The sequence below is a fragment of the Vipera berus genome, assembly GCF_964194415.1.
Source record: "Vipera berus genome assembly, chromosome: 2".
NCBI lineage: Eukaryota > Metazoa > Chordata > Lepidosauria > Squamata > Viperidae > Vipera > Vipera berus.
In genome coordinates, this window is record NC_138203.1 from 140,604,880 (window position 1) to 140,618,561 (window position 13,682).

The 13,682-nt window shown below is 42.1% G+C and overlaps 1 protein-coding gene across 1 annotated transcript in view; it reads right to left on the reverse strand.

The window, feature by feature from the left end:
- The window catches only part of LOC308660956 (unconventional myosin-Ia-like), a gene marked incomplete at its 5' end in the record, with an annotated part of 49,995 nt that extends 36,973 nt beyond the window's left edge, over nt 1–13,022 (reverse strand). Inside the window, 7 exons of the mRNA XM_081315603.1 lie at nt 71–169; nt 2,113–2,176; nt 3,944–3,990; nt 6,198–6,302; nt 8,394–8,488; nt 8,858–8,973; nt 12,903–13,022. Coding sequence (XP_081171729.1) covers nt 71–169; nt 2,113–2,176; nt 3,944–3,990; nt 6,198–6,302; nt 8,394–8,488; nt 8,858–8,973; nt 12,903–13,022 — 646 coding nt within the window. The remainder of the gene's footprint in view (nt 1–70; nt 170–2,112; nt 2,177–3,943; nt 3,991–6,197; nt 6,303–8,393; nt 8,489–8,857; nt 8,974–12,902) is intronic.
- Between the last annotated feature and the right edge of the window lie 660 nt (nt 13,023–13,682).

Consider the following 13,682-nt stretch of genomic DNA (forward strand, 5'->3'; position numbering starts at 1 on the left):
ACCACCTTGTGTCCCTCCCTCCCTCTCTCTCTCATCCAAGTCACAGAGATCTCAAGTGTGAAAGACATACTGAGCAAGTGGTCTGAGCCTCCAGATAGGAGTTGGTAGAAGATGTGGAAGTTTCTCTCGCCTTTCACATGATGCACGACTCGGGATTTCTCCAGCAGGTCTGCAAGTAAATGCAGGACAAGAATGAGAAAATGAAAACACGTGGGCAAGAGTTGGGAGAATTTGAGGCCAAGTTGTTCCCTCTAGAATATGGCTAGAACATGTCCTCTATCAGCCAAGGAAGATCATGGCAGTCTCAAGTTCATTATCTACTCTGCCCCCCTTTCCTGCTTGATTCGTTCATGCTGTTATTACTCTGTGATCACTGCAATACAGGCGTCTGGGCCAGGAGATTAAGTAGGCTCTGCTGTTGTTGATGTGGTGGTTTGTTTTTTTGTGTGTGTTTAAGATTTACTGTTTTAACCTTGGATGCTACAGATTTTGTGTTGTGTTTTTTTTTTAACCTCTGTATGCTGTTCAGAGTTGTGACATGATAGCAATGTTCCAATGTTTGAGGGGTTGCCGTAAAGACAAGGGGGTCAACCTGTTTTCTAAAGCACCAGAAGGCAAAAAAAAAGCAATGGTTAGAAACTAACCGAGGAGAGCAGCAACCTAGAATTAAAAAGAAATTTCCTGACAATGAGAACAATAAACCAGTGGAACGGCTTGCCTTCAGAAGTTGCGGGTGCTCCAACACTGGAGGCTTTTAAGGAAAGACTGGGCAGCCATTTGTCTGAAATGGGATAGGCTCCCCTGCTCGAGCAAGGGGTTGGATTAGAAGACCTCCAAGGTCCCTGTTATTCTGCTTCTGTGAGATGGGCAGACATAGAAATTATTTAAATAAGTAAATAAGCACAGGATTAGAAAAGCTGTGGACCTCCAGATGTTGCTAAACTTTATTTCTACATTTCCAGCTTCTAGACCAGGGATAAGGAATGTTGCCAATTGCCATTTGGCAAATCTGGAGGTCAGCCTCTGCTGTAATGACACAGAATTCCTGTTATTGGCTGGCAATCGAATATATGCCCCATTAGGTAATAGCACCTTCAGAATTTCAAAGAAAAAAAAAGCAACTTTGCTCCAGGGTTCAATAAACCATAGCAGAATGAGCCCAGAAACAATAACTAGGTCTGAAGCTAGTTTGGCACAAAACCTTTGTGTGGAGGTGGCTGCTCTCCATTTAAAAAATACATACAGATATCATTGATAGTTTATATCCTTATCTCCTATTAGCAAAGACTTCCTCTGCTAGTGGTATCCCTTGACTTATGACCTCAACTCGGGCTAAAAAAAAAGTCTGTTGCCAAGTGATGGGGTTGTTAGCTGGGTCAGGACCGATTTTACAAACTTTCTCCCCTCAGTTTTTATGCAAGTCACATGGTTGTTAAGCAAATCTGGCTTCCCCCTTGATTTTGGCCAGAAGCTGGGAAGTTCATAAAGGAATCCAGGGATGCTTCAACATTTGGTGGTTGTCAAGCGCCCAACTTTTGATCATGTGACTACAGGTATGCTGCAATAGTTATAAATGCAAGGACGGGTTATAAGTGACTTTTCCCAGTACCCTTGTAGCTTTGAATGGTTGTTAAATGAATGGTCATAAGTCAAAGGCTACCTGTATGGTAAATAGCACAAGTCTGATTCTTCTTTATGGACTCGAGTTTTAGCTGTGGTGCTGGAGAAGACTCCTGCGAGTTCCTTGGACTGCAAGGCATTCAAACCGGTCAGTCCTAGAGGAGATCAACCCTGACTGCTCTTTAGAAGGCCAGATCCTGAAGCTGAAACTCAAATCCTTTGGCCACCTAATGAGAAGGAAGGACTCACTGGAGAAGAGCCTCATGCTGGGAAAGATTGAGGGCAAGAGAAGAAGGGGATGACAGAGAATGAGGTGGCTGGATGGAGTCACTGAAGCAGTAGGTGTGAGCTTAAAGGGACTCCAGAAGATGGTAGAGGACAGGAAGGCCTGGAGGAACTTTGTCCATGGGGTCGCGATGGGTCGGACACGACTTCGCAGCTAACAACAATAACAACCCCTTCTGTTGAAAAGATCTGGAAGATCATACTCACAATTGCTAATGACACCACCTAGAGGATCACCTTTGAAGTCAAACTCAATATCCATGTATTTGCCCTGGAGAGAAAAAGAAACAGAGGGGCACATTTGGACCCAAATGAGAAGCCTCGAATCCCTAATAGATATGATGGTTTCCCTGCCCTTTGTTTGCTCTGAGCTAATTCAAGACATGTAGCTTGGTGCATTTAAAACTTAACTCTCTGAAAACAGACGAGTCTTGTAGTATTTGAAAAACTAATCTACTTATTACATGTGAACAAGAAATGCCTCAGCAGGTGGCAGCACCTGAATTATCTTGTTTGAGGTTGGAAGCCAAGCCAAGTCTGCTTGCATGGGAGATAACCAGGACTAGACTGTAGTCAGTCCAGCGTTCTGCAAAAGACAATAGCAGCCCATTTCTGTACTGTTGCCTGGTTGTGTCGATGAACTCAGCAGGAATTGATCTTGATTGAAAGACTTTCCTACTTTAAAGCTCTGAACAGATTAGTTTTTAAGATGTCACAAGACTGTTGGTTTTTGTTGCAATGGATTGACGTATTTACTCTTCTGGAAATTGTCTGAAGTCAGTAACTAAGGTCAAATTACATGTGATATGCAGCAAGTAAAAGTTACGTGTGGGATCTACATTAGAGAATTGGCATGAGTGGGACTTAAAATAATTCTCCCTTCCTTCTTTGCTCTAAAGCAGGCATGTCAAACTCCCAATGACATGTGACGTCGTGCGACGTATTGCGACTTTTTCCCCATTGCTGGCAATGGAGTGGGTGTGGTTTTAGTATGGTGCATCTGGCCTGTGGGCCGGCAGTTTGACATGCCTGCTCTAAAGCCTTATTACTGCAATGCAATTTTGCAAATGTTGAGATGTATTGTCTTGTATATTTATTTTTATTAACCTATAGTATAAAACACAAAAATACAAAAGCAAGTAGTAGAAAACAAAGGTAAGGAGAAGGGAAAAAGAAAAATGTGGGAGGGGGAGGAGAAAAAAAAAGGCACTGACATCCAACTCCCTCTGTTGCAGTAAAATAAGGCATTAGCATCGAACTTCAACTTTTTACTTTTCTATAATAGCATAAACTAGCCATTTCTATAACAACAAGTCAATATAATCAGTAAAACCCCAAATCTATTGTTACATATTTTCATGAGCTATAACATATCCAGTTAGAAATGCATTTAAACAATCTGGTTTTTTTTATTTCCGTAAGAACCATTTCACAGGACAATTTCATTATGTTTTATATGGGGGGCTGACTGTAGAACACAACAATGAAATGTTGCTCTACACAAGAATTATTTTGGTAGATTCCAGAAAGTGCTTACATCATCCACTCGGCTCATCTGAAAGTAAATGTTAAGTGTGATTGAGTTGTATAAATTGGGTCACAATTCTAATTCTAGATAATTCTAATCTTCTTAAAAAATATTTTGGCCTTCAAAACAGCAAAAATAGAATTGTGTATCTGGAAAAGTCCAAGTAAGCTCATGTGTGACACAGGGGAAAAAAGAGAATAAAAAAGCAGTTACACTGTTCCTAAAAGTAAAAAGATAAGGCGTTATAAATCTACTTCCTTCTGTGATGGGCAGAAGAAAAAATTATGCAGAACATTTAATTGACCCTTATCATTTATGCAGGTTGGATCATTCAATTTTTCTTTATGCACTACTCAAGTTGCAGAATTGTGATGCAGGAACCAGGATTTGGAAAAAGACTATAAATCTAGACTTGCTCCCAAATCTAGATCTACAATTATGCATATCTTCTAAGAAATAGTAGAAGCTGTGCTAGATCCACTCAGTAGTAATTCTCCATCAAGTACTTACAAATCGGGAGGAGTTGTCATTGCGGATGGTTTTGGCATTCCCAAAGGCTGAAAGAAGAGAAAATAAACTGCACTTTTCCCTAGGAATAATCTTGTAGGCTAGCCTATCTGTTTTATCATGGCGTTATAAAGCCTTGGGGTAAGATAAGGGAGGCAATATACTGGTAAATATAGACCAAATGCTCATCTCATTGACTCTTTTATTAAGTTTCAGATTGTTCATTGACTCCCAAACATTCATTATACGAAAATAATTTAATAAATATTGCTTTAATTAATAGTAGTATGAATAAGAACAATAACAACAATGAAGAGGCCCTTTGACAGTTGGAGTCAATATTGAACATTTTGGAGAACCCTGGTAAAATATAGGCCAACAATAGGAAAAACAACTATCAGTGCATCAGTTTTTCGCCACTTGGTGCCTCCATATGTATTAGGCCACCATTATAGCCAATGAGCACAGGGGAGAACACCAACCAACAGGTTCACGATACTTCAGGAAAAGTTGGAAAAGGTCAGTTCGCCACAGCCAACTTGCCAGGGCCATCTCACCACAGGACAACTCACTACAGCCAATTTGCTGTGGGAAAACTCACCACAGACAATTCCACGCAGGATAACTCAATGCGATAAGTGTTATTTGCCACTGTTTCTTTGACATTATTTCCATTGATAAAAATGGAATTTTCCATGATGAGTTGTCCCATGGTGAGTTGGTCACGGTGAGCTGTCCTGTGATGAGATGGCCACAGCAAGTTGGCTGAGGTGAACTGACTTTTCCCAACTTTTCTAGAAGTATCCTCAACTTGTTCATTGGCTGCAACATGTTTGTTGGCAAGATGGCCACGGCAAGTTGGCCACAGTGAGTTGGCTGTGGCAAATTGTCTCATTCTGGAAGGAGCTGGGGGGGGGAGTCTTTCAGTCTTTCTTATTGTAAAGGAACTATATAAATATCCCAGTGCTCCCAGGATTGTAAAAACAAAACACAAAAAAAGTGAAGGGAATTTCTTTTAAACTTGTTTTTAATCCTTCTTAGCCCAGAGCCTTCTATGAGTGAGCAGCTTTAGAAATATATATATCTATATATATCTCTATATCTCTATATCTCTATATATCTCTATATCTCTATATATCTCTATATCTATATATATATATATATATATATATATCTATAAGGGACGCGGTGGCTCAGTGGGTTAGGACGCTGAGTTTGTCGATCAGAAGGTCGGCAGTTTGGCGGGTCGAATCCCGAGTGCCGCGTAACAGAGTGAGCGCCTGTTACTCGTCCCAGCTTCTGCCAACCTAGCAGTTTGAAAGCACGTAAAAATGCAAGTAGAAAAATAGGGACCACTACGGTGGGAAGGTAACAGCGTTCCGTGCGCCTTTGGCGTCTAGTCATGCCGGCCACATGACCACGGAGATGTCCTCGGACAAGCGCTGGCTCTTCGGCTTTGAAACGGAGATGAGCACCGGCCCCTAGAGTCGGAAACGACTAGCACGCCTGTGCGGGGGAACCTTTACCTTTACCTTATATATATCTATATATCTATATATCTATATATCTATATCTATATCTATATCTATATCTATCTATCTATCTATCTATCTATCTATCTATCTATCTATCTATCTATCTATCTATATGATATTGGACAATACTGTACAATATAGGAGATAATATATATTGAATTAAGATAAAACCATAATAAAATAATCATAATACGGAGCCATATAATTGTAATGGGATAGATGTCACAGCTTGATATCTAAGGAAACTAACCATCTAAGTGTTTTTGGTGCAGCTGCAGTGAGGTCATCCCAGGTGCCCTTAAATTTCCTGACGGGACATTATAGTTTGTTCCAGTACACCACCGTGGCATTGCAAGCTCTGGGCCATTCCCCATTTAAGGAGCTTTGTCTTATAAATCATGCCAGTGGTAAGTTAGGGATTGACGGTACGAGCAGCAAATTTTATACAGTACTGGTATATATTTTTTGCCAGTTCAGGAGCTGAGTTCTTTGACTAAGCTGTGAATAAAAACTCAAACAACCACTCCTTATAAACACTGCAAATGCACTGTAGATGCTCAACTGGGAGATCTGCACTTTCTCAGCAGCAAAATACTGTTTTTGCATTATGGGGAAATGTTATAATATACATAATTGTCCAGTGAATGCCTATAAGTACTGATCAGCTCTTATAGAATCGACCCCTCCCTTTCCCATCCCTTACAAAGGCTGCAAGTACATACCTTCCAGGACAGGATTTGACTGTAGCAGCTGTTCCTTAACACGATTCACCTCCTCCCCTTTTCCACATACAGCTGCCACATAGGACATGACTAACTTGCTGGCCTCTAATGAAGAAAAAGTGTGATCAGCATAGAATCAGGAAGAGAGTACAGGATTTGGTAGGGATATTTTAAAAAGACCCAGTTTTGGTGTGGTGGATAAGTCTAGAAACCAGAAGGCAATGAGATCTAGTCCTTCCCTAGGCATATGGCCAGCTGGGTCACTCTTAGCCCCAAAAATCAGGCAAGTGCATGTCACTGCCAAAAAATAGTTCAGGGACTCATCCAGGTAGTCACCATGACTGTCTGAAAGGGACAAAAAAAGGGGGAAGGGGCATACATAATCCTGGCCAACTCCCATAATCCTGGCCAATCCTCAGTAGGAATCCACTACTAAACAATCCCTAATGTAGGTGGCTATCAAGTCCCAGAGAACATTTAACACCTCTGAAAAGAGACTACAGTTTGGGACAGGCTGTCCCACTGCTTAAGCCCTCTTAAATCATGAGGAAATTCTCCAAAGATCCTTTTCCACAAGGAAACTGGACTTTCTTGATTTGTTTTTTTTCCTTTGAAGATGTTTCTCTTCTCATCCAAGAACCTTCTTCAGCTCTGACTGGAGAGTGGGGAATGGAAGAATGCATACTCCTTGCAGACAGCTGGTCGTTTGCATTCCTTTAGAGAGTCATTGATGCCACCAGGAGGTTTATCTGTGTCCTCAGGATCACCTGAGTAGTGCAAATGGGTGCAGAGCCTACTTGGAACTGCTGAAAGGACTGTGTTGTAGATTGTAGATAGGTGATGTCGTATCTCTCCCCCCCTCTGTTGAGAGAGGGCTGTTCAGCTTTGACATAGATGGCCTCTTTGACCCCTCTTTCAAACCAGCAGCCCTCTCTGTCCAAAATGTGAACTTTGCTGTCTTTGAAAGAGTGGCCTTTGTCTTTTAAATGCAGATGGACTGCTGAATCTTGTCCTGATGGGTTTGTTCTCCTGTGTTATGCCATGCATTTATAAAATGGTTGTTTAGTTTCCCCAATGTACATTAGATGACTATTCCCCAATAATCATCTGGGTTCAGGATGACTATGCATCTTCCTTTATCAGCTGGCCAAGATAGTGATATTTGGGTCTCTTCCTAGGGATGTCACTGCTCTCCTTTCTTGGATTATAAGGTTGGAAGGGGGTGCTTTGGCACTGGCGAGGGCTGCTATGGCCTGGATGACTGAGAATCTCCATAGACGTGAAGAAATTCCTCCTTGTGATTATAGAATGCATTTAGAACTTCCTTCTGAATTATTTGTAGGCATCTGGTTTATGATATTTAGGAAGGAGAGAGGGCAAATGTATTATATCACGCCATGCAATCAGGAATATATTCCTCATGGAGGAATGATTTGCATGTAATTTGCCACCGAAGCAGTATCTATCACTAGACTAGACGAACTCTCTCCAGCCTGATAGTCTCAAATTGGTCGTACTGCTACTTGTATCATCCTAAGGAAGGGAGCCAATAGGATTTTGCTGACTGGTATGAGGAGTATTCTAGCTCAATACAACTCAGGCTGTGGAAGTTTGCTTAAATTGCTTAAATTTATAGACATCTGGCGGTGCTACTAAACTAATTCTAATGAACCACTTTGCCCCTGCATTCCCCCTCCTGCTTCTATATTCTGCTTCATTGATTTGAGAAAGCTCATATTAAGATGTATTTATTTATTTAAAGAGACCACTGCAAGAGTGGTCCGTTCCCATGCTATTTAGATTACGTTTGAAAAATGTATTGATCCCTGCTCATCTCTGAGTGCCTCATATACACAGCTCCTAACACTAGCAAGAAAAAGGACAGAAGAAGCAGAATTGCAAATGTTAGGCAAAGTTATCAGAACATCCTCCCCCCGCCACAGACAACAGGATAAGAATGGGATAAGATGGCTGCACAATGAATCCTCTTGCTTTGAAGACTTTCCAAAGCTTTTTTGGTGTCTCCAGTTGCATTCCTTAGCTATCCTTGCAGTGATCAACTCAAAGCATGGGAGACCCCACCCCTGGTTTTCTCCTGTCCCTTCCAAGCTCCACCAAGCTTGGCTAAGAGTTGCCTTTTGTCAATGCTTTCTTTTCTCTATGCCCTTCTTAAGAAACCCAGGAATCCTCACTCACCTGTTTTGCCGGCCCCACTCTCACCAGTGATAAGGATGCATTGATCTTTGTCTTGATCCTTCAATGAGTGGTAAGCATCATCAGCAATGGCATAACTGGGCAAACACAGGGAGAAGAGTGAGGAGAGTTGTTGCTTTGGATTCCCCCAGGACTGCCTTCTCTCTCTCTCTCTCTCTCTCTCTCTCTCTCTCTCTCTCTCTCTCTCTCTCTCTCTCTCTCTCTCTCTCTCTCTCTCTCTCTCTCTCTCTCTCTCTCTCTCCCTCCCTCCCTCCCTCCCTCCCTCCCTCTCTCTCCCTCCCTCCCTCCCTCCCTCTCTCTCTCTCCCCCTCCCTCCCTCCCTCCCTCCTTCTCTCTCTCTCTCTCTCTCTCTCTCTCTCTCTCTCTCTCTCTCTCCCCCCCCCCTGGAATCCATTCCTGAGAGTTACTGGGTTTGATAATTCCCACCCCATTAGCATCTCACTTACATGTGAGGTTTGACAGCGAAGAAGTTGCAGTTCCTATACTCCTCCACTATTTTTGCTGAGTAAATGGGCAGTGGCTGGTATGGGTTTAGTGAGATCACCACGTTCCCAATGTAGGTCTGTAAGGCAGAAATAGGTTGTTCACATTAGCAAGATGGCAGTGCTCAGGCTGTAGGAGAAAGAGTCAAAGGTTGGACCTGCCCCTTCAGTTCACCACTGCCATCTGCTTCTATTTCTATTTCCTACTCTGGTTCAGGAGGACCGGAGAATTAGGAGGCATGGTCTCTTTGCTCACCAGTTTTGCTCGCTGTTGCAGTGCCTCAGGGTTACGTGATCACCTTCTACGACTCTCTGACCAGCAAAATCAATGGGGAAGCCAGATCTACTTAACAACCCATGCTACTCTAACAAATGCAGTGATTCACTTAACAACCTTGGCAAGAAAGGTCGTAAAAATGGGGCAAAACTCACTTAACAACTTAGCAATGGAAATTTTGGGTTCAGTTGTGGTTGTAAGTCAAGGACTACCTGTACTATAGTGGAGGAATCTGATTAAGTGGGACACTTGCTTATAATCTGGAGCCCGAGGAGGGAGAGACTGCATTTCAGAGAAGCAAGAGACAGCAAACGTTTAGATAGTTTGGTTGGGAGAAAAAAGGATCAAGTCAGCTCCTCCTCTAAGTTCTCAGAATATGTTTTTAATGATACAAGCAGTTTGCTTTAGTCTGTCAAGATTTCTGTCTATAAGTGAGGAACAATATGAAATTCAGCATGTCTTTCTTGGCTTCAGAATTTGCCCTATTTAACAAGCCTTTCCCTTATTGCCTTTTCCCCCAGCTCCTTCACTTCCCCCATCTTCCCTCCACTCCATCTTGTCTGATACAGTAAGTCGTGATTCTAGAAGAATAAATTCTCATGCTACTCGATCAATGGACACTGTGCAGCTATTCCAACTTTTGTTATGCTAAGGAAAAAAATAAACACAGGAAGACTTTAAAGAGAGGATTATTTCATCTGGTAAAAAGCAAAGATTCCAATCTAAAGCAAACTACTTGAATCAAGCTCAACCCTTGATAGAATAGAATAGAATAGAATAGAATAGAATAGAATAGAATAGAATAGAATAGAATAGAATAGAATAGAATAGAATAGAATAGAATAGAATAGAATAGAATAGAATAGGATAGGATAGGATAGGATAGGATAGGATAGGATAGGATAGGATAGGATAGGATAATATAGGATAGGATAGGATAGGATAGGATAGAGAATGGAATGGAATGGAATGGAATGGAATGGAATGGAATGGAATGGAATGGAATAGAATAGAATAGAATAGAATAGAATAGGATAGGATAGGATAGGATAGGATAGGATAGGATAGGATAGGATAGGATAGGATAGGATAGAATAGAATAGAATAGAATAGAATAGAATAGAATAGAATAGAATAGAATAGAATAGAATAGAATAGAATAGAATAGAATAGAATAGAATAGAATAGAATAAAGCTGGAAGGGACCTTGGAGGTCTTCTAGTCCTATAGACAAAATATTTTTTTCTGCAAGAGTATGCAACTGTTTTGCCCAGGTCCCTTTCTGAGATTTAATCCCCCAATTTCCCAGTCTAATCGGGTGGTCTCCCATCCAAGTATGAGTCAAGTCACACTCTGGTTACTATTGTGGGGTTGTTGTTGTTGTTGTTGTTTGCTTTGGGGTTTGTTTGTTTTTTGAGATCAACAAAGCTTGGCTGGGTGCTGCTACCTGCCATGAATGAAATGCGGCAATTAGATTCAGTCCCCCCCTCCCCCAATGATCTCCTGTGCTAAGCACAGTTAAATCTGGATGTAATGTAATGGATGAAAGGAATAAACTCCTGTGGGTTGGGCCCTCTTTATTTCAAATCCCTTATTAAATATTTGTGTACTCTGTATACGAACAAATGGCAAGGCTACAAGGAACAAATTATTAATACTTAGGAGGTACAAGCAAGTTAACTTGAAAGTTTCCATTAATTTTTGCATTACTATTAGTTCTTCTCTGCTGACTATGCATTGTATTCTCTTGGCTTTCAAAGCAGAATTTATTAATAAACAAGAGACCATGAAAAATACAAATATTATTAGGTCATAACCCCATTAATGTTTCCTAGGTTGAACACACAATGCCGAGGTACTTCTGAATAGACTGTGCACAAAAGCTAATTTTGTGCAGTGGTGAAAGTGCTGGTTTGGGAACCAGGAGATGGTGACTTGTAAGCTTCCCTTAGGCATGAAAATTGGTTGGGTGATTTGGGGTTCTCTCTCAGCCCAGCCCACATCAAAGGTTGTGGCTGTGGGGAAAATAGGAGACAGGAACATTGGATATATTCACTATCTTGAGTTATATCTAGAAAAGGCAGGATAGAAATCTAAGAATATTGTAAGGATCACCTTGGATGCAATCCCAAGACTTTTGAAGCACCATTTCAACACCATCAGCATTGACAAAATCAACACCCATCAATTGCAGAAGGCAACTTTATCTTTAACAGCATCTAACAAAATATCTGCCTATCCCAAGTCTTGGGAAGGATTCAGTAGATAGATGTTGTTGTTGTTAGTTGCGAAGTTGTGTCCGACCCATCGTGACCCTATGGACAATGTTCCTCCAGGCCTTCCTGTCCACTACCATCTTCTGGAGTCCATTTAAGCTCACGCCTACTGCTTCAGTGACTCCATCCATCCACCTCATTCTCTGTCGTCCCCTTCTTGCTCAAACCAGTCTAAATACCTGGCTGAATATGCGACCAAAATATCATCATCATCATCATCATTATCATCATTATCATTTCAATTTTGAGAGGTGGCTGCTCTCAAAATGGAAGATTTCCTCCATCTGAAGAATGGCCTGGTTTAATCAGAGGAAGATTTTATTTATTTTTATTTATTTATTTAGTTATATTTATATACCGCCCTATTCCCTGAGGACTCAGGGCGGTTTACAGGGAATTAAAAATCCAAAATACAAAAATTAAGAACCAAATTAAAAAATATTAAATTAACCCTGTAGTCAGTTAAAAAGAACCCCAAATTAAAAATTCCTCCTCAGTCTGGGCCCGAGAGCTCGAAGAGCCAGGTCTTCAGGCCCCGGCGGAATGATCGAAGGTCGGGGGCAGTTCTCAGCTCCACCGGCAGCTGGTTCCAGAGGGCAGGCGCTCCCACCGAGAAGGCCCTATCCCTGGGTGTCACCCGCCGGCAGTCTCTTACCGGCGGGACCCTGAGCAGACCCTCCCTGTGGGAGCGCACTGGGCGAAGGGCATTTGATGCCGGCAGCAGGTGTTCCCTCAGATATCCCGGACCCAGGCCATGTAGGGCTTTATAGGTGATAACCAGCACCTTGAATTTCACCCGGAGGGCAACCGGAAGCCAATGCAGCTCACGGAGTAGAGGTGTTACATGGGAGTATCGGGAAACCCCCATTACAACTCGCGCGGCCGCATTCTGCACCAGTTGAAGCCTCCGAGTGGTCTTCAAGGGCAGCCCCATGTAGAGAGCGTTACAGTAGTCCAAACGGGAGGTCACAAGCGCATGAGTAACTGTGCGTAGGGCGTCTCGGTCCAGATAGGGACGCAACTGGCGCACCAGGCGAACCTGGGCAAAAGCCCCCCTGGTCACGGCTCCTATATGGTCTTCGAAATTGAGCCGTGAATCCAGGAGGACGCCAGATGGACGATGTCCATCCACAATAAGGAACAGAAGATACATGGGTCATCTTCCTGTTGAGATGTCCTGCTTTCCTTTTATAGCATTTTTTTTTTCATTTTGCAGCAATGCATAATAATCAACATATGAAGATATTTATGAAAATCTTTTGGCCCTTTGTGCTGGTTGCATTCTTTCTTTCTTTCTTTTCCCTTTCTAGGATAGTAGTGGTGGTTGTGATGGCGTAAGTAGCTGCTTTGATTGCATGTATCATAGCAGATCTTTGCAGGTTCCAATCTTTTTGACCCTAAAATGAAAAGGTTCCCAGATCTGTTATTCTCTGTATCCCTCCCCATCCCCACTTACATAGATTTCTTGATGTTCAAAGCGTTTCTTCAAGTTCTGCATCAATGTGTCTTCAGTTAGAGGCTCCAACAGCACCAGGTCTCCCACACCAACAGAGTCAAGAACTGCCATGCTCTCCATGGTTGCAGGAACAGCAGGGATTCCAAACTAACCTGCAAGTGAATGAGTCACGGGTTAAATCCAGATGCTTTCGGCACACAGTCAAGAGTAGGGGGTCTTCAAACCTGGCCCTTTTATGACTTGTGGACTTCAACTCCCAGAATTCCTCAGCCAGGCACGATGGCTGAGGAATTCTGGGAGTTGAAGTCCACAGATCATAAAAGGGCCACGTTTGAAGACCCCTGATCAAGAGCTTTTCACACAATGGCTAGTGAAAAACAGTTGCAGACTCTTGGTTCATTCTTGGCACCAGTGACAATCCATAGTGCAACAAAAAATAAAGCATAATGCCCAGGGTGAGTTTCACAACAGTAGAAATAATCAAATAATTAACATGATCTAGATCACTGCTTGACTGACTGTGCAATTTAGAAAATGGATGTTTTGGAGAAGGTTCCTGAGAATAGCATGGACAACCAAGAAAACAAACTGATGGACCATCAAACAACAAATCAATCCAGAATTCTCTTGAGGCATAAATGATCAGGTTCAAATGATCTTATTTGGGATACTATGTGAAGATCTTGCTCTCTGGAAAAGGCTATAATTGCTGGGGAAAGGTGGAAGGAAAGAGGAGGAGAAGAGGATGACCACCATATCATAAACATAATGCAGAAAAGA